The 22,473-nt window shown below is 38.7% G+C and overlaps 1 protein-coding gene across 3 annotated transcripts; it reads right to left on the bottom strand.

The window, feature by feature from the left end:
* Window positions 1–12,857: 12,857 nt before the first annotated feature.
* LOC101156348 (protein phosphatase 1D) lies at window positions 12,858–21,893 on the bottom strand. Of its 3 annotated transcripts, none has more exons than XM_023962596.2 (7): window positions 21,220–21,893; window positions 19,330–19,558; window positions 17,931–18,055; window positions 17,662–17,843; window positions 16,513–16,740; window positions 16,194–16,281; window positions 12,858–14,565 (listed from the first exon to the last, which is right to left on the bottom strand). In XM_023962596.2, the coding sequence occupies exons 1-6, from the start codon at window positions 21,728–21,730 to the stop codon at window positions 16,198–16,200; spliced, it is 1,359 nt and encodes a 452-aa protein (XP_023818364.1). In that variant the 5' UTR covers window positions 21,731–21,893; the 3' UTR covers window positions 12,858–14,565; window positions 16,194–16,197. The 3 variants fall into 3 exon arrangements, with proteins under 3 accessions (XP_023818364.1, XP_023818365.1, XP_023818363.1); XM_023962597.2 differs by having other exon boundaries at window positions 16,183–16,281; window positions 21,220–21,891; XM_023962595.2 differs by lacking the exon at window positions 16,194–16,281 and having other exon boundaries at window positions 21,220–21,891.
* Window positions 21,894–22,473: the final 580 nt, after the last annotated feature.

Genomic DNA, 22,473 nt, shown 5'->3' on the forward strand with positions numbered 1-22,473 from the left:
ACCAGTCTTATTTTTTGTGAGTGTGGGGTTACAGGCCACCTTTAACACGCAAGGCACTTTGGTACAATGATGACGTTGTAAAGTGCTCTATAAATTAAAGCCTCAAGCGGGGTAGTATGGCAGATGCTACCTGCCCCTGCCCTCGCGGCCCCCTCCTGACCAGCTCTCAATGGCTGATCTGCTGCCAAATGCCCCTAACTCTCCCCCTGTGCCACCCTGGTCTGAGATGCATGTGACAAATTGCTGTTTTTTTCAAAATGGGAGCTTTTCTGTTGGCTTCATCTCCACTGCAACCATTTTATTTTTTGGTCGCCTGGGGGGGGGATAAACAGGTCTATGTCGTTTTAAGAAGAATCGTCAAAAGCAAACTTTTGGATTTCCTTGGCAACAGAGGTTTTTCATTAACTATGGCCACATTACTGATATGCTCATATCGATAGATGGTAATCCCCATGAGGAGTTTAAATTTGTATCTGGTCCTAAAGGTGTTTTTTTTTTTTTTTTTTTTCAGATGGCAGCCTTATCCGAAGGACAAAGTTCAACAAAACTTTATTTGTGGTTGTAGACTCATTCTTGTAGTGTGTGTGTAAATGTTAGTGAAGATCACTCACACTTGAGTTTTCTTTCCCCAATTAGGTCCTGTGACTATCCTTTTTTTGAGTAAGTGTTAGGGGCAAGATATTTGCTCAAAGGCACAGTAAGAAAAAAACAATTGCTTAAACAATGTGGTCCTTGCAGTGCAGGACTGCTGTGGGTCATAACAAAGTTTATTCATTCATTATTGAAAAGAAAAAGAAAACACAAATATATCATTTTGCAAAATCAGCATTGATACACTAGTAACAGTCACTGAGCTTTTAAGCTAAAATGAGATGTTCTATCTGAAAAATTTTAAATGGCTGCCTGTAAAATAGTTGAACTAAGAAGTGAGGAGAACTTGACAAGAAGAGCCAAAGACAAGAAACAATACTTGGGTGGATATATCCCTGAAAATAAAAACTACATTTTTGAGACATTCCATTCTAAGTCTGGACCACTATGTATACCCAATGACATGATGTCTAAAATATATTGTTTTCAATGGCAGCAGAATCCCCACATCATTCTGACCATCAGCTATGCAAATTTGTCCGTTGTCGTGGGGATTTCTAAACCTAAAACCATTCCTACCACGGCATTATACTCAATTAACTTCTTCTGATACACAGATGATATCTGGGGCTTTTCAATGGTACCAAACGTTAAGCTCCAGGAATTTTAGTTTGTGGTGGATTTAAAAAAAAAAAAGACTGGACAATAAATTTTTTTCTCTGGTAGTCAGGAGGATGTGTTTAAAACTGTCTTGTTTGGAGGCAGCACAACAAGAACGAGGGTGTCAACAGTGTAGTAGTCAGCACAATGGCCCTTATAACATGAATAATCCCACTGCCATTCATTACTTTTCAAGAGTGTTCTGATGAATATGTTCAAGTTGATCTGAGGAGTAACCTTTCAGCCGAAAAGTGATGGTTGCACTAATCAGCATGTGGTTGACATTTACAAGCGAAATTGTCAGTGGTGTTTCATGGGTGGACAGAAAATGTTTGGCGGGATCCTCATACAGCCAGCTCTTGTGCAACTATCCTGTGAAATCCTGAGTTACTATGCAGAACTGATGATACATCAATAACAGATCCATGTTGAGATGGTACAAAACCCAAGATGGTCTGATATTTACTGCAGGTACATGTAGGAATGCACCTAAAGCATGTTGCTTCAAAAACAAGTTCAACAGTTAACTCAGCATTTTAGACAGAATGGACGAAACAACGTTAAAAATACCAGAATTTCTAAATAGAATTTATGTAAATCAGCGTGCTACATTTGCAAACTGCCCTTTCTAGACTTTTAAATTTTTTAGGCATAAAAAAGTGTTTAACCCTTGTGCTATCTTAGATGACCCCACCCTTACACTGACGTGTTCTCCCTACCATGACAAAGGTGGATAAAGGTGGAAAGATTTCATGTAATCCATGGACACCAGTGAAGATCACATATCATTAAAGATAAAAGGTTTAGTGCACTGTCTAGTGGGTCTAGATGACCAAACTCCCAATGTTAAAATGCCTAGGATAGTACTAGGGTTAAAATGTGAAATCCGTATTCAGTTTTGTTTAAGTTCTGGTTAAGATATACATTTTCTGTTAAAAATGCCAAAAATAGAGTTATACCTTTTGTTTTCTTCTAAAACAAATGACAATCCTTACAATTTTTCACCTGTTTTATATGACTTAAATCTATAACACTGTATAGCGGAACTGATTTGTCGGCTTGTCTCAGGAAAGCCATCAAACATAAAACCAAAGCCTAATTTGTAAATCACAAACAAAACTTTCACATATTAGATCAATCGTGGTTGACCACGACCAACAGGGTGTCGGTGGACACTGGACAACTGTTGACCAAAAGAGGAGAGCAGGAAAGTGTGTTTGTAGTCAGAGAGAGAAGAGGGAAGTCAAGAGTTTAGAACTTAGAGCAAAAACTTTGATTTTAGAGAATTTAACAGTGAAAACTAGAAAGTTGGCTAAGATGCGGTAAAGAAGAAAGGTATCCTGTGTGTTCAAGAGACCAGATTAAGAAAAGGAGAAAGACATGGGGCGCAGGGTCTGGCAGCTTTATCAATGTTTGGATGGAAAGGGGAACAAAGAAGGAGTAATCCTGAAGAAGTTTGCTAAAAATGTTCTGGAGGAGAAGAGAATCAGATGAGATGATGAGTACAAGCTGGAAGTTGAAGGTGCGATGTTGAATGCTGTCAGTGGTTTTGCCCCTCAGATAGGATGTGAGCTAAAGGAGAAGAAGAAATTCTGGAGGCAGATGGAGGAGGTGATCCAGGGTGTCCCTAGAGCAGTGTTTTTCAACCTTTTTTGAGCCACGGCACACTTTGACCTTGACAAAAATCCCGCGGCACACCAGCATCCCCCCCCAAAAAAAAAAAAGCAGAAACTCATAGTCTGTTTTGATGTACAGCCCCCCCCCCCCCCCCCCCCCCGGCAATCTGACGTGAATTTTTGTGATAATTGTGGCAGAAAAAGCAGGAAGTTGCAGATGTTTTTCTAAAAGATGTAATAAAAGTTAAGTTACATACAAACTGTATGTTCGTTGTGTTTTCAAGACGTGTAAGAAGGACGACTCATTAAGCCAATGCATCATGGGAGATGTAGTGTGAAAACTGCGAGAAAACGGCAGAAAGACTCGCGTCTCTGAGCTTCATGGTTTTGTTCACTTGTTCCAGTCTGATAGCGGATTCTGTGGAAAGCTACACCGCTAAAGACGAGCTTTAGCTGGTGTTTTTGTCGGAACTGACTGAGTTATGAGCTAAATTGGAACAAGGAAGTGGAGACTTTAACCACTTCTGATTGGTCAGACTGATGACATGTGATTAAGCCTTCAAGAATGATTGGTGGAGTCGTGGAGACAGTAAAAGCTTCGGGACTTTTCCTTACACAGTTATAGCTGCAGCTATTTCGCGTTACCGTCATCCTTATTGAAATGTCTTTAATAGAATCAAATAAACACAAAGAAAAAAGTATTTTATGATCGTTTATATTCCTAACTCCTCAGTGTTTTATCAGGACCTGTTTGGATGAACAAAGAGCTGATTTCCTGGAGATGGGAAATGCTTTTAGATCAGTTAATGAGGGCAATTTTCCACGGCACACTTGACCATCTCCCACGGCACACTAGTGTGCCGCGGCACACTGGTTGAAAAACACTGCCCTAGAGGAGACAGACAGTGGTGATTGGGGTTGACTTCCACATTGTAATCTGAAAGACATCAGTGACCCTGTTTAACCCCGTGAGACCAACTACATAAAAGTATTGACAACATTTTTAATTCTTTGGAATAAGGGTGGAATCCACCAAAACATTATTGCAATATATTTTTTTATGAGACAGCGATAGTATCAATTAAGTTATTTTGAGTGATTAACTAAGTTTTTACTCACGACGATGTTACTTTAAGATGTAAACAATATTGACAAACGTTTTTAGGAAAAAGGTCATGTTATGTACTCATGGTCTCAAATTTGATACACACATTTTAAAATGGTGTCATTGATTTATAAAGAATCAATTATTAACAAATTTTCTTCCAATACATTAAAAAGTATTTTAAAAATGAATAACAATAGTTACAATATTTCCACGATAAAGTTTTGAAAATTAGCAAAACGTTTTCGCGTCATAAGTGTTTTTAAGATTTTATGGAGGCACCCATTTTGAAATTAGCAGGAAAAGCCTTGCAACTGCACATAGTGGAATGTGAATGCACTACAGGGCAGAAAACATAAACCATGTTCCAAACAATAGTTTTTGATGAAAGTTTGGATCATGCTAATGGGAAATGGGTCGCGGAAATACAGTGCAGACCAAAAGTTTGGACACACCTTCCCATTCATTTGAATGAGAAGGTGTGTCCAAACTTTTGGTCTGTACTGTACGTGTGTCAAATATGATAAGGATGGTTATGCAGGGTTAGGTTCCACAACTGTGATGGAAAGATGAAAGGAGATCTTTTGTTAGCGATCACAGAGGAGATGAAGTCTTGTAGAGCAGGAAGTAGCAAAGATCAGTAAGAATAAAGAGATAAATGTATTCAAGAGGATGAAAAGCGGAAAGGCAGTTGGTCCTAACAGCACACATGTGAAGGCAGAGAGGTTGTTAGGAGAGGTGGGTGTAGAGTTTTCTGACTGGAGTGGTTAACAAGATCTTGGAGAGTAAGAATGTAAGAAAAGTGTTCTAGTGCACATTTTTTGAAAAAAAGGAAGATGTGCAGAGTTATGGAAACTACATAGGAATAAAGCTCCTATCTTTGGAACACTGCTCTTGGATCCATTGCATACACTTTAATGCCATAGATGGAAGTTGACTCCCATCAGCCCTTAGACTTAAAATTTGGAAAATCTAATTTGGTACTTTATTGTTTCTTGCCAAGGACAAAACGACTGGAGGAGGCGGGGATCGAACTGCCGACCCTTCAACATTCTGCTCAACCGCCTGATCCACTGCCATGCCTCATAAAACATAAAACAGATTTTTCCAGAGCCATTTTCAGTGGAAGGGGAGTGGACTTCGAACAAACTTACTTATGATTGGCGACTCAGACCAACTCGGATCAATCACTGTCGACTTGCTTTTAATGGCGATTACGGTATCACTGAAAAATGGCAACTGAAATGGCTTCATTTTGCTGGAGCCAGAAGTAAAGCAGTTTCTGTTGGTGACATCACACCTGCTCAGTCCTGTTCTATATTCAATGAGCTGGTGTGATGTAGCAGGCGTCCAGAGAGGACATAAAGACGTTGGTCTTTGGCTCCCAGGCAGTATGTCACTTTGTCAGCTAATAAAAAACCTATGTTTGATTTCATGAAATTGGTTGTGCTAGGTTTATTTTGCTATCAGGAAGTTCTAAAAATCAAGTCAAACTTTTGCTTTGTTCTTTTAATTTGCAAATTCTTTGGAAATTCTTGAAACTGTAAAGACTTTTTTATGCTTAGTCAGTTTTGTAATTTTCTTTTTACACTTTTACTGAAAGTTATTTTCTTACCAACTTTTCCCAACTTTATTTATGAACAGATGAGTGGTTTTAAAATTAAAAGATCACATATGTGATTTTCTTGGTATCAGATGACATGCATCATCAAAAGGCAAGGTTTGAAGCTAAGGTTTTGAAAACTGCGCCCAGTTATGTTCTTATTGTCTTTAATCAATTGTTTTAAAACAAATCAAATTGAAATTATTCACAGATTATAACTGGAATGTATGTCAAAGGTCAAAGGTTAAAGTGAAAGCCCTAAATTTTCCAAGTCAAATTAATTTCGGATTAGAAATAACAAGATCACAGACGCAGATGGTTAAACTTAGATGTCTTTAAATGGTGCCTGAGCTCCACTTTTATAGGATGAAGAGCTCAATAAACTGATGGGACTTCTCAGTACTTATTTGACAGATAACGCCTACTGCAAAAATGCAGAAGTGTTAAAAGAGTTTTGCATACTATGGTTTATAATAAAGATTTTTTTTAAACACAATTACTTATAAAGATGTTTTGGCCATTTTCTTATTTTTTATAGCTTTTTAACTTAACCCCCTCTTCAACATTTACAGGAAATTATCATAATTTCTTTCCTTTAAAAAAAAATCCAACATGTTTAAGACAAAAAATGGTTTTGAAGACGCTTCTTGACTTCCTGTGTGCCTTTTTTGAAGTCACAATCTGGCTCAGGTCTAAATTAAAGAGTTAATCTGGAGGTATATGGTTCCCTTGAATTGACCCAAAAAATTCACAGTTCATTAAAACACATTTGTGTCTCATCTTAATTTGTTTGCTTTCCGTTAAAGGAAGTTTTGTCAAGCAGTTAAAAGCAGTGAACATATTCGCTGGGGGGCAGCCGTCTAATCAAAGATGCCCAGACTTCCTTCTCCACGGCCATTTCCTTCAGCTCCTCAAGGGGGATTCCAGGGCCAAGAGAAGTAGTCACCCCAGTGTGTCCTGGGTCTTCCCCGGGACCTCTGCCCAGTGGAACATGCCTGAAATACCTCCCTAGGCATGCCAGAGCCACCTTAGCGTGTTCCTCTCGATGTGGAAGAGCAGCTGCTCTCTAAGCTCTCTACGGGTTATCGAGCTTCTCACCTTATCTCTAAGGGAGTGCCCAGCCATCATACGGAGGAAGCTCATTTCCCCTTGTGGTTTCGGTCATGACCCAGAGCTCATAGGGGGAGTATTGGAATGAAGATTAACCGGAAAATTGAGAGCTTTGCTTTCTGGCTCAGCTCTCTCTTCATCACAACGGATTGGTACAGCGACCACATGACAGCGGACGCCGCTCCAATCTGTCGGTCTCACGCTCCGAACTTCCCTCACTCGTGAACAAGACCCCAAGATACTTAGGCTCCTCCACCTGGGGCGGGAATACTCCACTCACCCAGAGAGGGTAAACAACCTTTCTCTGGTCAAGAACCAAGGCCTCAGACTTAGCAGTGCTGACCTTCATCCCAGCCAACACGACAACATCATTTGCAAAGAGCTGAGTGGAGTTCCTGTGGCCCTCAAACCAGACCCCCTCTGGCCCCTGCCTGTGCCTTGAAATTCAGCGAGATGGCCTCTGGTTTAAGTCCTGGCTGGGTTCTTTTTGTGTGGAGTTTGCATGTTCAGCCCATGCATGTGTGGGTATTCTCTGGGTTCTCCAGCTTCCTCCCACAGTCATGCTTCATTGGTTAATTAGTTGCTCTGAATTATCCCTAGGGGGGCGGAATGTGATTGTGAGTGTGTTTGATTGTGTGGCCTTACGATAAATCTTGTCCAGGCCTTGTACATTCTTTCAAAATGTCATTTTAATCTGTTTCTTATGGTATTTTTAAACTTTTTGAAAAAGAGGCTCACTAAAAAATAAATTCTGTAACACTTTATAATAAGAGTCCTTAATAAACTATTTATAAGACATTAACAAGCACTAGTAATGTTTTAGTAGCTGCTTATAAGTACATTAATTAGCATTTTTAAATGTCTTACAACTGACTTACAAGTTTAAATAAGCTTTTTATAAATACATAAAAATATTCCTTAATAAACTACTTATAAGACATTAACAAGCATGAGTAATGTGGTATTAAGCTGCCTATAAAGACATTTATTAGCTTTTGTTAATCCTATTCACAAGCTATTTATAAATTACTTGTATGGGATTAATAAATATATTAACAGTGTTCCTTTAACAGTTTGTTAAGTATTTTGCAGCCCCCCAATCTAAAGCGTGACCAAATTTACAAGTCATTTATAAATTGCTTACAGAATTTACCCAGAAAAAATGTTTATTCAAAATACATTTAGATTAAACATTGATACACTTTGTAGTTTTTGCTGCAAATCCACTGAAATAGTCATCCATCTCTTCTGGTATTGTCCTAAAGTTAAAGTGTTTTGGCAGAAGATGTGATTTCATTAATGATAAATTGATTCTTGTTCTGTTTTATTCTTGTAAGATGTCTTGTAAGATGTCTGATATAAAAAAACACACAAATGGACTCTGGTTTACTTTTAAATCTCTTGCTCATCTTGGCCAAATTTCATCTTCATAAATGTAAATTCTCTGGTGGAAAACCCTGTTTCATTGTATTCGTTCGGAGTTAAATCAGTATATTATTAGTGATCGTAATTCTGAGAAGACAAAAGGCAATCAAAACCTTGTCTGTATGTGATAAATTCAAAATTTTCTCATGGAATTTAACCCCCTGGCTTTTTTTCTATTTCTATTCTTGTTTTTTGTATACATATAAGTATTTGATATTTGCAATCATGTTCTTATTGCATACCTGAAAGTGAATCCTAGTAAAATGGCATAAGGTGCAATAAGGTTTGTAATATATATATATATATATATATATATATATATATATATATATATATATATATATATATATATATATATATATATATATATATATATATATTTAGGTTTATTTTTTTCCTCTAAAAGTGAACTTTACACTTGAAAAAATTCCATATTGCTTGTATGGGATTAATAAATCTATTGGCAGTTCCCATGTCAAGTTGGACTTACTTTTTTTATGTCCAGCTGATGTGACTCAACCTCCAGACTAAACCACCTGGATGAACGAGAACCTTCATTGACAGTTTGAGTGATTTGCAGCCTCCTAAACTGTGGGCTATGTTTTGCCACAAAGAACCACAAAGTACAGAATATGAACAATGAATGACCTTTATAACACTAACTAAAGCCACAAACATATAACAACTCTTCAACACAACACAACAACAATGTGAAAGAAGAGACACACGTACTGTTCTTTACAGATTGTGCCTTAATGCCTTCTAACATTTCGAACTAAACAAATTTTAATAAACTTCAAAATGTTTGCGCTCAGAATCTGCCCTTTCCAAGGGGCATAAACTGTCCACACGCAAATTATAAATGACTTGTAAAGATTACCCCCTATTTGGTCACGCTTTAGATTGGGGGGCTGCAAAACACTCAATAAACTGTTTGTTAATTCCATACAAGCAATTCATAAATAGCTTGTGAATAGGATTAATTTATGCTAATAAATGTCTTTATAAGCAGCTTAATACCACATTTCTCGTACTTGTTAATGACTTATAAGTAGTTTATTGAGGATCTTATTGTAAAGCGTTAGCAGAAATTCTTCTGGAAATATACATTTTCAAATGTACAGGTCCGAATGCCTTTTAGTTAAACGTTGCACATTAAGTAGTTTCAAGAAGTCCTGGTTGATTACATATAAACATGTTTTATAGAATAAGACACAAAGTATAGCCTATTTAAGCTCAATAGAAAAAAAGTATCTAATTTTTTATGTATTTTTCTATAGACATTTCTATTGAAATTTCCTCCAAAAAAACAAAACAAAGCCAAAACTAAACTGTAACATTTATGCATCTATTTTATTACCAGCTTTATTACTAGTTGGGGTCCTGGAGCCACACCAAATGAAGGGAAACCTTTTACAGTTTGTCAGTCTATTGCAGAGTCTCTGTGACAAGCTTCTGTACAAAACCTAGCTGCCTTTCTGTCCAAAGCCACATCATGGAAATAAAAATATGGCTTTGGACACCTCTTAAAAAAGAAGTGTGCAAATTTTTTCTGTTTTCATATATTTGCTCCTTCTCCTAAAGCCTTCATCACATGCATCCGTATGGGGGGGGGGGGGGGGGGGGGGGGTTGCCCTGTTTGGGGTGGTTGACCAGGATTGAGGCTTTTTGAATTGTTCGGGCCAGTAGAGGATTGTAATGAGAAACAGCCACATCTTAAGGATATTCCAGGAGTGTCTTGCAGTTCCCCTAAGACTCGTGCGGCCACCTTAAGGGACATCATAACAATGGAATGAATGATTGTTGCATGTCTGGTATGTGTATGGTGAAGCATTTGAAAGAATAATGTAAGTTGCTCGCACTTATGACGCACGTGTGATGCTGTGTTAGGGTGCTCTTTACGCACCACATTCATTAGGTTCATAGTTGTTCATAAGGTGGCTCCTTGCTGACTGCGCAAATCCCACATGCACGGAATGTAGAGGTGATATGTAAATGCCCATAGGACACCTGTGTTACACCCACATAAACTACACTCTGATTGTGTCATATCCTAGGCTGCACACAAGGGGCACTGCACATGCTCCCTGTGCAGTGACCAGGGTTTGGGGATGGAAAAATGAAAACCCGTTTATCAACTGCAAACCACAAAAAAATATTGACAAAGTGGTTGTTAACTACAACAAATCAGCAGTGGATGATAAAAAACGAATCCCAGAGTGCACATGGAGGACGTGCCTGCACAGAAACTTACTAAACAGAACACAAAAATACAGAATTTGATTCCCAGGGGGCACGAAAAGTTTCATCCAGTGGGGGTCCTTGGCAACACACCTTTGGCTTCTGGCTAAATATTTATCCACAAGGAGTCTGGGTCTCCGTGTGCTGGTCCCAAGCCTGGATAAAATATGGGCTTGTGTGTCCGGTGTTAAACCGAAAGGTGAATATGACTTGAACGCAAAACTTGACTTAAACAACAAATGTCAGCTCTCACATGTACATAAAAATAAATGTACCTACAGTATGTGACTCAAATTTGTATAACTGAAAACGCTACTGAGACACTAACACGTCATTAACAATAGTTGTCAAAGTGATCCTATTAACATCAATATTTACTTTTTCAAGCAAGTTGTAACAAATAAGAAAGAATCAAGTACTGAATTTTATATATACATATATATATATATATATATATATATATATATATATATATATATATATATATATATGTGTGTGTGTGTGTGTGTGTATGTATGTATATAATTAATTTTGTCTGCAGTGTAGGCAGGGACTATATGGAGTGTCAAAAAGCCCCTTCTTCAGGTCAGATGGATTACTAATGTGGTATCTTTGCACAGGTTCTCACTGTAAGTGTCGGGTCTTCCCGCCTTGGCTGCACTCTGTTGACCGTCGACAGCGTTAAAATCCAAGCTTCAGAGATTTGATCAGAGTAAGAGTCTTATGAGGTATGGGAGGTCAGATGGAAGTCTTAAAGTAAGACAGGCCTACAAGGACACATTAGTGTGGATTAAATACAGTCCTCATGTGTGGTTATAAGCAGTGGCAAAACTGCACCAACAAAGGTATTCTCGTCAGAGAATGTTATTATTTTGCAGCAACACCTACCCACTGTTTGTAAAATGTACTACGGTTTGAAAGCCACAAACTAACATCCACTCTCCTATTTGTGCATTGAATTTACCCAAATCTTTTGACCCAAGAGTGTCTTACATTAACCCAATTGTCTCAAGGATGCGCTAGGATGTCGCCTTCGTCAGGTGAGCTCGTGAGATTTTAGAATTCAACTGTGTTCCCGGCTCTCCTTATGACACAGACCAGACACAACAGAACAAATGCTGGGTATCTTTACAATTAAACATTCTCCAGATGGTGGTGAATTATACAAACCTACCTTCAACCTCTTGGGTGTGAGGGGAAATAGGTTTTAGAAGGAAAGAACTGCAGGACTTAACGGCAGTTAAGAATCTTAACCTCACCATACCTCTAAATCCAACTCCCCAACGAGAACGTACAATCTTGGGTCACAGTTTAAATGTGCGATATGACAGTAGAATTTAATCGGTTTTATTCACATAAAGCACACAAGCAAAGGACGTGAAGAAATTCCTGTTTTGAATTACTTTTTGTAAATTAAAAGTGACAACTCGTAAAAAAAATCTAAATGAATGTGTTTTATATTTATTACCAATTAAGTAAAGTTCTGCAAAAAATTGTCACACTTTTTAAAGGTGGCTTTTGATAAAATAGGTACTCAGTATTTTAGGGCTCCACCCAGTTTTCTTGAGCGACGCTAAAGCTGGTCCAGTCATAATTTGACAGAGCTTTATTTGCAGTATTATTACATCCAAGAAAGACACCAGGCTAAAGGTTAAATGGATTAATGATGAACCCACAACTTTTGTTTTCCTCCTGAGAAGGAGGAGTTAACACTCCGTTAGGATGAGATGAGCATGCCAATTTAAAAAAGACCAATTATTGATAAAAGAAAAATCAGATTTAAGGCATGGTTTAATAGAAAAACCTTCAACTGTTAACTACACATAGTGAACTATGCTAAACATCCGCAAAGAAATACGTTTATGAGACATCCAACTCATAAAGTAAGTTAAATCTGATTTGCAAATTATACAAAATTTAAAGGTTAAGTGTTTTTAAGGCAGGACTTACATTTGTTATGGAAAACACCATATAAAAATGGTGTCTTCTGGACTTAAAACAAATAGTAGTTTCTTACTTTAACAGGACTTTCCTAAATAATGAAAATGCTCAAACTTTGCATCTGTAGCGTTTTGATTGGTAGAAAAAAAAGTTCTTTAAAACTGTAGAGGAGGAACAAGTTTCAGATTGACAAAAAAATAAATTGCAAAGTTGTTCTAATATTAAACGGAAATATGTTCCATTGAATACTGATATTTGAGGCCAAAGCAGAACTGATCATATATATAATAAAATATCTATGGAATATTAGAAGTATAAAGAAAAACATCTTTTTTTTATCTTAAAAGTGAATAATGTTGTAAATTTGACAAAAAAAACGTAACAAAAAAGGCCAGTTAAAGTACTTCAAGGCTTTAAAATGCTGCCATCTTCTGATATATATTGTTAAGTGCATGATGCTGATTTTAATAACTGAGAAAACTGAACAAATACTGTATTTACAATGGACACAAAGTCACGTTTACACATAAGACACGTATGTATAAACACCACACAAAAGACACGGTTTCCAAAATAGGAATTTTATTGCAAGACATACGTAACAGGTCAAGCCACTTGAAGACTGCAACGTTTACAGTAAGACTTGAACATTGGATGCAGAGGATATAAAGTCTGATCAATGCATGACTGCCACAGCACTTCACGTTCCTCTTTGTGACTATTCTGAATCTCCGATTCTTTGCATAATTTGGTACTGTACAAACTTTCATTGCATATTGACAAAATATACAAAAAGAAAATGTGCAAAACAGAAGTAAGATGGAGCACGCAGAAGGGGAGTAAAACTCACACAACGGAACAAACTGAAGAGGCATGACTGACGTGGGCATGAAGTCCGCACCATAATCACTCCAACGTTGGGATAATTCCCCGTCCTCATCCTCTAGGTCCTGCTTATGAACAGTACCTCACACTGATTGGTGTTAAGGCAACGATATTTGGAAAAAAACAAACACAAAAAACCCATAAAAGTGGTTGAACTGAGCTGCCATATGAACACAAATGCACAACTTTTGACCCCTCTCAAGTGACTTGAGTGGATGGCAGATTAAAGCACACGTATGGCTGCAAACGACTCCATTGGAAACTGTAACGGAAGACACGCTGAAGTTGTGCACTGAGCAGGTAATCATTGTTTTTTAAGGTGCTGACGTCCACTAAGGCCAAAAAGTTCTTATCCTATGACAACAAGTAAAATTAGTGTTATTACAGCATGAATTCAGATTTATTCATTTAGAAAAATCAATAACTTAGCGAAGGCGCTTAGGAAAGCACAATTTAAAATTTAAATCGCTTAATAAAATACACCTTTAGCTGTTGATACTCCCCAGGATGCACAATGTATGTTTCAAACTTCTTATGATGTAATAAAAACCAACCAACAATGGTATGGATGCACATTTTCCCCCCAAGAACTCAAATTTTCTTGTGTTTTAAGATGATTTGAGTATGGCTATTTTCTTTCTATCTTAAGCAAATAGCCATACCGAAGAGAGGCTGTACATAAAATCTCTCCTTAGCAAAGTAACATATATCTACAAAAAGCCCATTTAAAGCCTCAATTCTACTTCAGTTTAACCAAAGTTAATGAATAAATGAAAATACACATTTGGATATACCATAAATACTTAGGAAAATAGATTGAAATTGGCTATTCCAAGATTTAAAATTGTATACTCAAAGAACAAAAAGAAAACACAGCAACACATTTTACAATACCCATGTCTCACGTAGTTACAAAGACTTTATATTAAAAAAATGTACATGTAAGAGGGAGCCTGTGACATTCAGCACACGCACAGAGTGGAGCTTTGGTGCTGCGCTAGGATGTCGCCTTCTTCGGGTGAGCTCGTTACTGCGCTTCGATCAGCAGAGCGAGGCACCTGTTCGGGCAGAGTTGTTGCAGAAAACCCCTTATTAGAGGACTTGATGGGTTTCTGATGAGGAGATTTGGGTTCTGAGGTTCTCAAGGAGGAGCGACGGGGCCTCTTGAAAGGTGGAGCAACGAGGGCGCAGTCTACCAAGGTTGTTTCGTCTTGCTTTTCGAAAACGTTGGGTGAAACCTCCAGGTGGGGCAGTGAGGCGCTCACAGAGTCTGCTTGGGGTAAGAGCTGAGTGGTGGCACTGAAAGCGGCCTCGTATAAGCCGAACGCCTGCAGCAGAGTTCCTGAGCTATCGTTATATGTGGATGGAGCAGTCACAGGATCGCTTATCTGAAAGGAAGAAGTAAAAAAAAAAAAAAAAAAAAAAAAAAAAAAAAAGGAACAATTATTATTTTAGAGCAACAACAACAACCCTCTTAGTCTGGCCTTTTCATTTGAAAAGTGCTCTAAGACAAAGTTTGACTCCAAATGATTCACACCGATGACTGTGGGAACTAATGACTGAAATGAAAACACTCCAACACAATTCTGCTTTGGGGTGTGACGTGTGACGTCCCATCAGATATATAGGTGTTAATTTAAACAGACTATGAAAAACCGAACAGCAGACAATAAAAAGAACAAATACTGATACATGAAAAACATCACTGTGAGGGTAGGCAATTCAAAAACTGGGTATGTGTTTTATGTTCTAGCATAAATTAGTTAATACAATTATTTTCTTAAAGCTACTTTTTCTTTTGGGATGTCTGGATTCTGATGTCGCACAGTTAAACCCCCTTATAGAAAAATAGAAATAGAAAAAATAGACCAACTCTTTTTAAAATGTAATATTGCCTTGGGGGGAGTATTTAAAACTATCAGTGTTTTCAAAATAAAAGGTTTAATATGAACTGCATTAGGCAGCTTTTAGATAGAATAAAACATGTTCTTCTTTCACTTTAAACCTTTTACTTTGAACAGATCAGTTATTTAGTTATTGTTTAAAAGAAAAAGAGAAAAAAGTGTTTTTTACTCGAAGTCCTAACACAACTGATTAAAAATATCATAGTAGCAATAATTAAAGTAAGTTTTAGAAAATTTGAATAATTTATTCAAATTCAAATAAAGTTGTTAATACTGTTATTGTCATTTTTTGGCAAAACCTGCAACAAACCTATCAAAAATTAAGATGAGACTAAAGCTACATGTGTTGCGAAAAACGTATTCCTGAACGTGCATGCCGCTACGCCATCTGTACCCAATATTTCCCCCACAGGCACACAGGTACGTTAAAGAGAGAACTGTTGTGTTTGTTTAGCATCAAAGGTCCCAAAGATTTTCCAAAATGCTGCATCAAAGGAATCATTAGTATTTAAAAGAGATCACATTCCACTTTTAAGGCGCGCTCACACTGGGCATACAGTGCACATTCTTGTATGTGCAAAATCCAAGTCCCTGATTGGTCAACGTTCAACCTGGTTTAACTGGGAACACGCGCTCAGTAGTATGTTTTGTAAGAAGAGTCTGAAAATGGTCGTAGAAACTTGCGTAGCTACGAATGAACGCAAAAGCCCAAAAAGCACATTGATGCGCTTTTTCATAGACCTTTCATTGGAAGTGGTCGCTTGAAGGCGTGTTGCTGAGGGCGACGTGTAGCGACGTAGCTTCACTTTGACTATTCTTATGTCTGTGATGTGCAATAAAAAAGATAGATTTTTTTTCTTGCAATTTCAATCTAATTTGGCAAAATCTTAACCCCCCCCCCAAAAAAAAAAATACTGTTCAAATCTGAACAGAGGAGTAGAGAGATCACAAATTTTAGCTGATTTATTTTTTACGTGAGAAGTTTTCTTCTCCAATGTCCAAGCAGCTACATTCCACTCCCAGATGCAACAAGACCAGCCTGGATCGTGAAGGGGTTTGTTAGCTGATAAACAACCTGGAAATTCAACACATTTTCCTTACTAAGCAGTCACCTCACTACCACTCCAGGCATGTCCATCCTTCATGTTCTTCTCCAAATATCTCATCCTCTTCATAAAACATGCCATCCTCATGCTCCTCCTGTTGACCCCGAAAAAAAAAAAAAAAAAAACAGTCCTTTGGTGAATCAATGGCCGACTGGATAACTACAACCAGTTTTGTTAGATCTGATGACAAAAATGGACTGAAACATGTAAAGGACAAAAAAATGAATGGCAAAGAATAAACAAAGATATTTGTGTAGCCAAAATGTATCCCGTTTTGGTTTATTATTTGTTCCTGAAACGGATATACAACACAACTGGCGCTGACCTTCTGGACTTCGCACGTGTTGTAAGTTGTTCCGGGGAAAGGAATTCGATCAATTCCAGAAGCCATGTCCACGAGAATCTCATCTCGGTGCATCGGTATGGGTGCAGCTTCACGCTCCTGCAAGGCCAGAACGATGACGGTGGTGTTATCTGCGCGGAGCATGCGGTCCTTCCAGAACAGCAGAGCCGTGCAGCCCAGCCTCCGTGCGCAAGACATCCCCTTGGGTCCCTAAAGAGATAAAGGAAGCAGGTGAAATGATACGGCCAAACAACTGCAAATAGAAGCAAAAAAATGAACAATAAACACAGACTCTGCCAACACAGTGAATATGTTTATGTGCTTTTACATAATGTGTACGTGGCATTTTGTGTTTCCTAAATGCCATGTACAGTGTGAATTGTTTTAGCAATCAGAATAGCATATTAGGGAAACATGTCACTGGATTTAAGGTGAGCTATTGAGGAAAATCTTGTTCCCTGGAGGCGATTTTATCCAATGACTCGATGAAGAGAAAGGTGTGTGACATCAAACATTAGTTTGCATTGGAATGATTTGAAGCTGGTTTTAGTCTGCTGTTTTGTCTTGGCTCGGTTTTTTCAGACAACATATTGTATTTTTCTTTTGCTTGACTGGTTGTCTAATATTTGTGTGTTTGGCGATCTTAATCGGGATGCATTTCTAAAAGAGAATTTTCAATTTCAGCAATTCTAATGCGAAAAAAGGATTAAAAAACCATCTCTATTTAGGAGGAATTTGAAGTCGAACGTTAAAAAAAAAATGTTAATGAAGTTATTGATGATTATCACAAAACCTAAATCTAATCATATATTTGCTATAAAGTGGGACTTTTATTTTGAAGAGCATGTGGACTTAATGGTGTTAGGAAAATGAGGAAAAAAAACTTCCATTAAACTCAGCACTCAACTTTTAAAGGAAATGCACATCATGATCAAAGATGTCTCCTTACGGGCAATGTGGAAGCCTGGATAAAGACCCACTTTAATGAAAATCATGTTTTTGATGTTTTTAACATCTTCTTCTCGCATTTTTCTCATGAAAAAAATTTAAATTAAGCTTAAAATTGCATTTCAAATTGTTGTTAGTCTGAAAATCTGGTTTGAAAAACAGTGTATGTGACTCGATACATACCACCATTTTGTCGTGATTGTAGCACATGTTGACAGCATTTGTGGGTGGCATCATATTCCATAAGCCATCACTGCCAAGAATGATGTAGCGATGGCGTTTGGGATCAAGGGTCATCACAGTGGTGTCCGGTTCTGGAGAAACGACAAACTCCCCGCTGTAGAAGTCATAGCTCCATAAATCCCCTGTGAACAGGGAAGAAAGTGTGGCTCTTTTATGTCCACCCATCATTTAGGACGATTGGAGTTAAAAAAAAAAGGTTTATGGGATACCTAGAGATCGGGCAACAGCCAGGAAAGGAATCTGGTCTATGACCGTGCTCCTCCTCACCGGGCCGTTATGGGTCAGTCGGGGCCTCTTCCAGACGACACGATTCACCCCAGACTTCTTCATCACACTGCAGATGAAACACAACAACAAATGCAAAACAACATCGCCATACCTAGGTCAAGGCAACATGCACAGACAGGCCCTACAGCAGGGGTCGGGAACCTTTTTGGCCAAGAGAGCCATAAATGCCACATATTTTGAAATGTAATTTCGAAAGAGCCATACAATAATGTAGTGTCCCTTCCCCACACTGAGGCACGGAGACTTAACCTCTTTTAAAGTTCTTTATTCCGATTACTGCAGACCGCAACAAACGCCGTTCAATTAATTCAGCAACTCCTGAATCTCTCCCGCCGACACGAGAGCGCTTCTCCCAACTTTATTTTCCCCTGCTACCGCTGCAGCTCTCCCATTACCCTTATTCGGCCCATAGCTGAACCCCATTGGTCCAAACTACCTAACAACAGGCTGAGCGACAGAACTGAGGGCCAATCAGATCTCTGCTTGACGCGTTCAATGAACTCCAGAACTTTTAACGCGGCCCAACAGCCATCCAACTCAGTCCGCGACAATTTGTTTAAAACTAAATATACAAATGAATGTGTGCATTTGATTTAATTTCAACATTTTTAAAGTACAATAAGTCTGTGGATTCTTTTTAATAACATAGTTATGCTGTTGCTAATAAATGATGAGTATTTCTCGTGGTAGTTTTGCTGATGGTCTAGTCTGGTTGATACGTGGTGAGTTTCTGCTTCGTTCAGGCGTTGAGACTTTAAACGTCATCGTAGGCCTGAATGTTCTGTAGATGTGACAAAGACTGCTCACATGCAGACGGGGAGCCAAACATACACTCACACGCTGCAGTGAGTGACGGGAAGCGGGTTTTACGTTTTTACAATCCCTGCGCGATTCACCTGCTGCCTGTCCCCACAACACCTCAGCCCCACCCTCTGCTTTCTCCCTCACACATCCCGTCCCCGCATCTGCGCGCTCTCTCTCAGAGACGGGAGCGCGCAGTTTTAGGCACGTCAATTCACAGGTTTCCAGCTGGTACAAACTCTGTGAAATAATAGATAATAGTAACTGATAGCGCTGGCGCAGATTTCTCTCTCTAAGCACCGCTACTACTGCGCGCCTCTGGCATCGCATCGCGCCCGAGAAGGACTGGTCTAATGAAAAAAAAAAAACTATAATTAAAGATTTGTCTGCGAGCCACATGTGACCATCAAAAGAGCCATATATGGCTCGCGAGCCATAGGTTCCCGACCCCTGCCCTACAGGCTTTCAGCCAAAAACATCAATCATGTAAATCAGAAGAAAAGGCGTTTGACTACCAACCTGCCACCCAGCCGTTCTATCCTCTCTTTTTCTTTAGGGAGCTCCGGTTTATGATCTTGTGTTACTTCAAGGGCTTGCAGGGTAATATCAGAGTCATTCTCTTTCACGCCAACCACGACTGCCGAATCTCCCACATGAGCGATGTACATGTGAACTCCACGAATCACAACAACGCTCGCCGTGGTCCCAGACGTACTGGGCAGGCCAGTAATAGTCTTTGGCCATGTCGCTGTTAAAGGAACAAGAGAAGGAGATGGAAATTAAACAGGTAACGTTTTTTTGGGATCCAAAAGGTTCTTTTGAGGAAAACAACTACTTAGATCAACAAAAACAGTTCTACTTTTTTCCTGAGTTTTTTTTTTTTTTTTTTTTTTTAAACAACCTGCCATTTGAAGACTCTCGTGTTCACTCTTCACGTTTAAGTCAGTTTTCGGCCTCTGCGTGAAAACGGCCACTGAAAAACTGCATCAAGCCATGCATCTGCTTGAGAAAAGAAGCCCCAATTCTTAGATGAAAGTTTAAAAAATTAGGTTTGGTAACTGAAGACAACCTTGGGAGCAGCAACTTAAACACTGCAATTCCATATGATCAGTTTTCATCGTCATTGTGGAGAAACTTTGGTCCACTGTTCTACACCAGGATCCTTTGGTTCATTGAGGTTTAAGTAAATCCCTTCTTAAAGTTCTTACCCTACATCTTTTCCCCATTTGACATTTCACAAATCACAAATCTATAATATAAAGGTTAACTAAATGTTTTGATTCACTTTCTTTAAATTATCCATTTCGTACGGTGGCCCAGAAGTGCAAATCACACCAACAAATCATTGCATATAACATATTAAATATCACACCTAGGGATGGACGACATGTCAGTGTCAGTATCGGTATCGGCTGATATTTGTGTGAAATTATATTCTGGAAAATACGTCAGTTTACTGATACGCTTTGTTTCCCTCTTTTATTGTGTTTTATTTTACATTTTGGTTTCTAGAATTGTGTTACTAAAACGATATTTTTCTTATTTGTTTGACTTTTTCAGTTATCGTTGTTATCTTTAAATTGGTTTTGTGTTGAGTGATTTGTTGATGTGTTTTGCACTTCAGAGCCACCGTAGTTTTGATATCACCTGCATGAAAGGTTTTGTCACTGGCTGTTTAGAGGTTTTTATTTTTGTTTTTTTTTTAGAAGTGGAACGCAAATTGCGTACAACATACACAACAGTGGGCAAAAACACATTAGGGATGTTTGAAGCATTAAAAAGAACAATTTGTGGACATCGAAGCAGCTATGAAGCCTGTTGCAATAGAGCGGTGTTTGCATTCATAGCAATTCCCACAATGATTATTTCAAAAAATGTCATCTTTTTATACATTAATTTCTATTTAAATTAAGTTTCTTAATATCTGCAACCTTGCAAGCCAAACCATGTTTTGTCTTGATTGTTTCTTTTTTTAAAAGAGATCATAGCAACTTAAAGAAAAGTAATTCATGTTTAAGCTGGTTTTTTGTAATTGCACCTTCCTAGGCTTGATCAAGAGTCCTGATCTCTCTTTAACTTCTAAAAGTTGCAGAATCTGAACTGAATGTGAACTGAGATCTTTATTATCATGATTACCAGTAGTCCCATGTTGTTTTTGACAGAAAAATGAAGTATTTTAGGAAGTCAAGCTCCAGACTGGTGAGTCAAAGGGAATAACAACCCTTCTACAAAATTGAGCATAAAGGTCTGGATTTATTCTGATTTGTTTCACTATGATCATTGCTTCTCATCACTAGACATCTACTAGACAATGCAGCTTATGTCATCGTTTCTCGAGTTTTGCGTCCATAACTGCAGATTTGTTATATAAAAGTGATTTGTTGGACTGAAGGAGTCGTGCTGGCTTACGTAGCTCTTTCCACATCGCGTGGTGACAGGCGATGAATCCTTTCCGGAGGGCTGCGCACACCTCGCTGGGATCCTTCGACCAGAAGCCCCGCTGTCTCTTCAGCAAACCCCACAGATGCTCGCTGGCGAAATGTGCCGCCTCGCGACCCCCGTGACCGTCGAAAACGGCGAAAAAGGCCACGGACCTGCGCGTGTCAACAGTCTGCTCCGCGCATTGCTGCTGGTTGGACACCGGGGAGCTGATGCTGCAGCTGTCCTCGTTGGATAGACTCTGCACCCACGCCACGGTCGCGGGTCCCGATTCGGCGGGACCACCACGCGCTTCCACGGGCTGCTTTGCGGCTTCATCCTCCATCTTCCCCGTTCCTCCATCCCTCTGCGACTTTGGATAATCTTCCACTGATGACGCCGTGGGCTCGTACTCGATTCTTATTTCGACAACATCCTCCATGTATTTTCTCCCTCCTTGTTCGGAAAATGCACTCATACGAAACAGCAACGAGTCTTCCATGATTGTGTCCGCAAAACGAAAAATACTTAAGCAACAAATACCGGGTTCATAAGGGGGCTAACTGTAGCCTATATGGCAGTTTTGAACCAATTTTGCCGCGATTGTTTACCTCAAGCTTCCTTCCTTTTTGTTTATCCTCTTCGAGCCGTCCCGCTGTACGTGATGACGTCATTCTATATCCACCAATCAGCTGAGGACTTTTAACACGCGGACCGTTCCACCACTAAAGCTATCTAAAGGTGACAAAAAATTAAATTTAAATAAATAAATAAATAAAATGAAATAACAGCAACAGGTTGAGCCACGAAAGACGTTCAAAAATCCTAAAACTGCACGAATAAAAGTAGATAAGACTTCACACGACTTTTTTTATTAATTTATTCAGCCTTTTAACCACCAAACAAAGGACGTGTGGAGTGAGAAGGAAACCCTTTTTAAATAAAGAGAGCAACAGGACATTACTTTATATATACAACTTTTTGATTCTTAAAGGTTGCAGAGGTGGTCAACAAATTAAAAAAAAGTCAGAGAGGAGCTTGCAAAGCTTTGACCTCAGTTGTCAAACTTCCAGCACCAGAACTTTGAACCTCAGTAACAATAACCTGCAGAATAGTTAGGATTCTGTTTTCTATTGTGAACAGAAGGCTCTCAAGTTAAGGAATGTTATGTTATGTACTTTTCAAACAATGCAGATATTTGTGGAAAAGTTTTTTTGTATGTTTTGACAAATAAACTTAAAAGAA

This window comes from Oryzias latipes, chromosome 14 (genome assembly GCF_053564925.1).
Source record: "Oryzias latipes strain Hd-rR chromosome 14, Olatipes_Hd-rR_3.1".
Taxonomy (NCBI): Eukaryota; Metazoa; Chordata; class Actinopteri; order Beloniformes; family Adrianichthyidae; genus Oryzias; species Oryzias latipes.

Bases quoted from the DNA above. Each gene is read 5' to 3' on its own strand.
- LOC101156348 (XM_023962595.2), bottom strand. From the start codon at position 21,730: ATGGAAGACTCGTTGCTGTTTCGTATGAGTGCATTTTCCGAACAAGGA. The intron at 17,844-17,930 runs GTATCCCATAAA...CCCTGTTCACAG, and splicing joins GGCTGTTGCCCGATCTCTAG to GGGATTTATGGAGCTATGAC. The intron at 16,741-17,661 runs GTATGTATCGAG...TTATCTCTTTAG, and splicing joins ACAATCACGACAAAATGGTG to GGACCCAAGGGGATGTCTTG.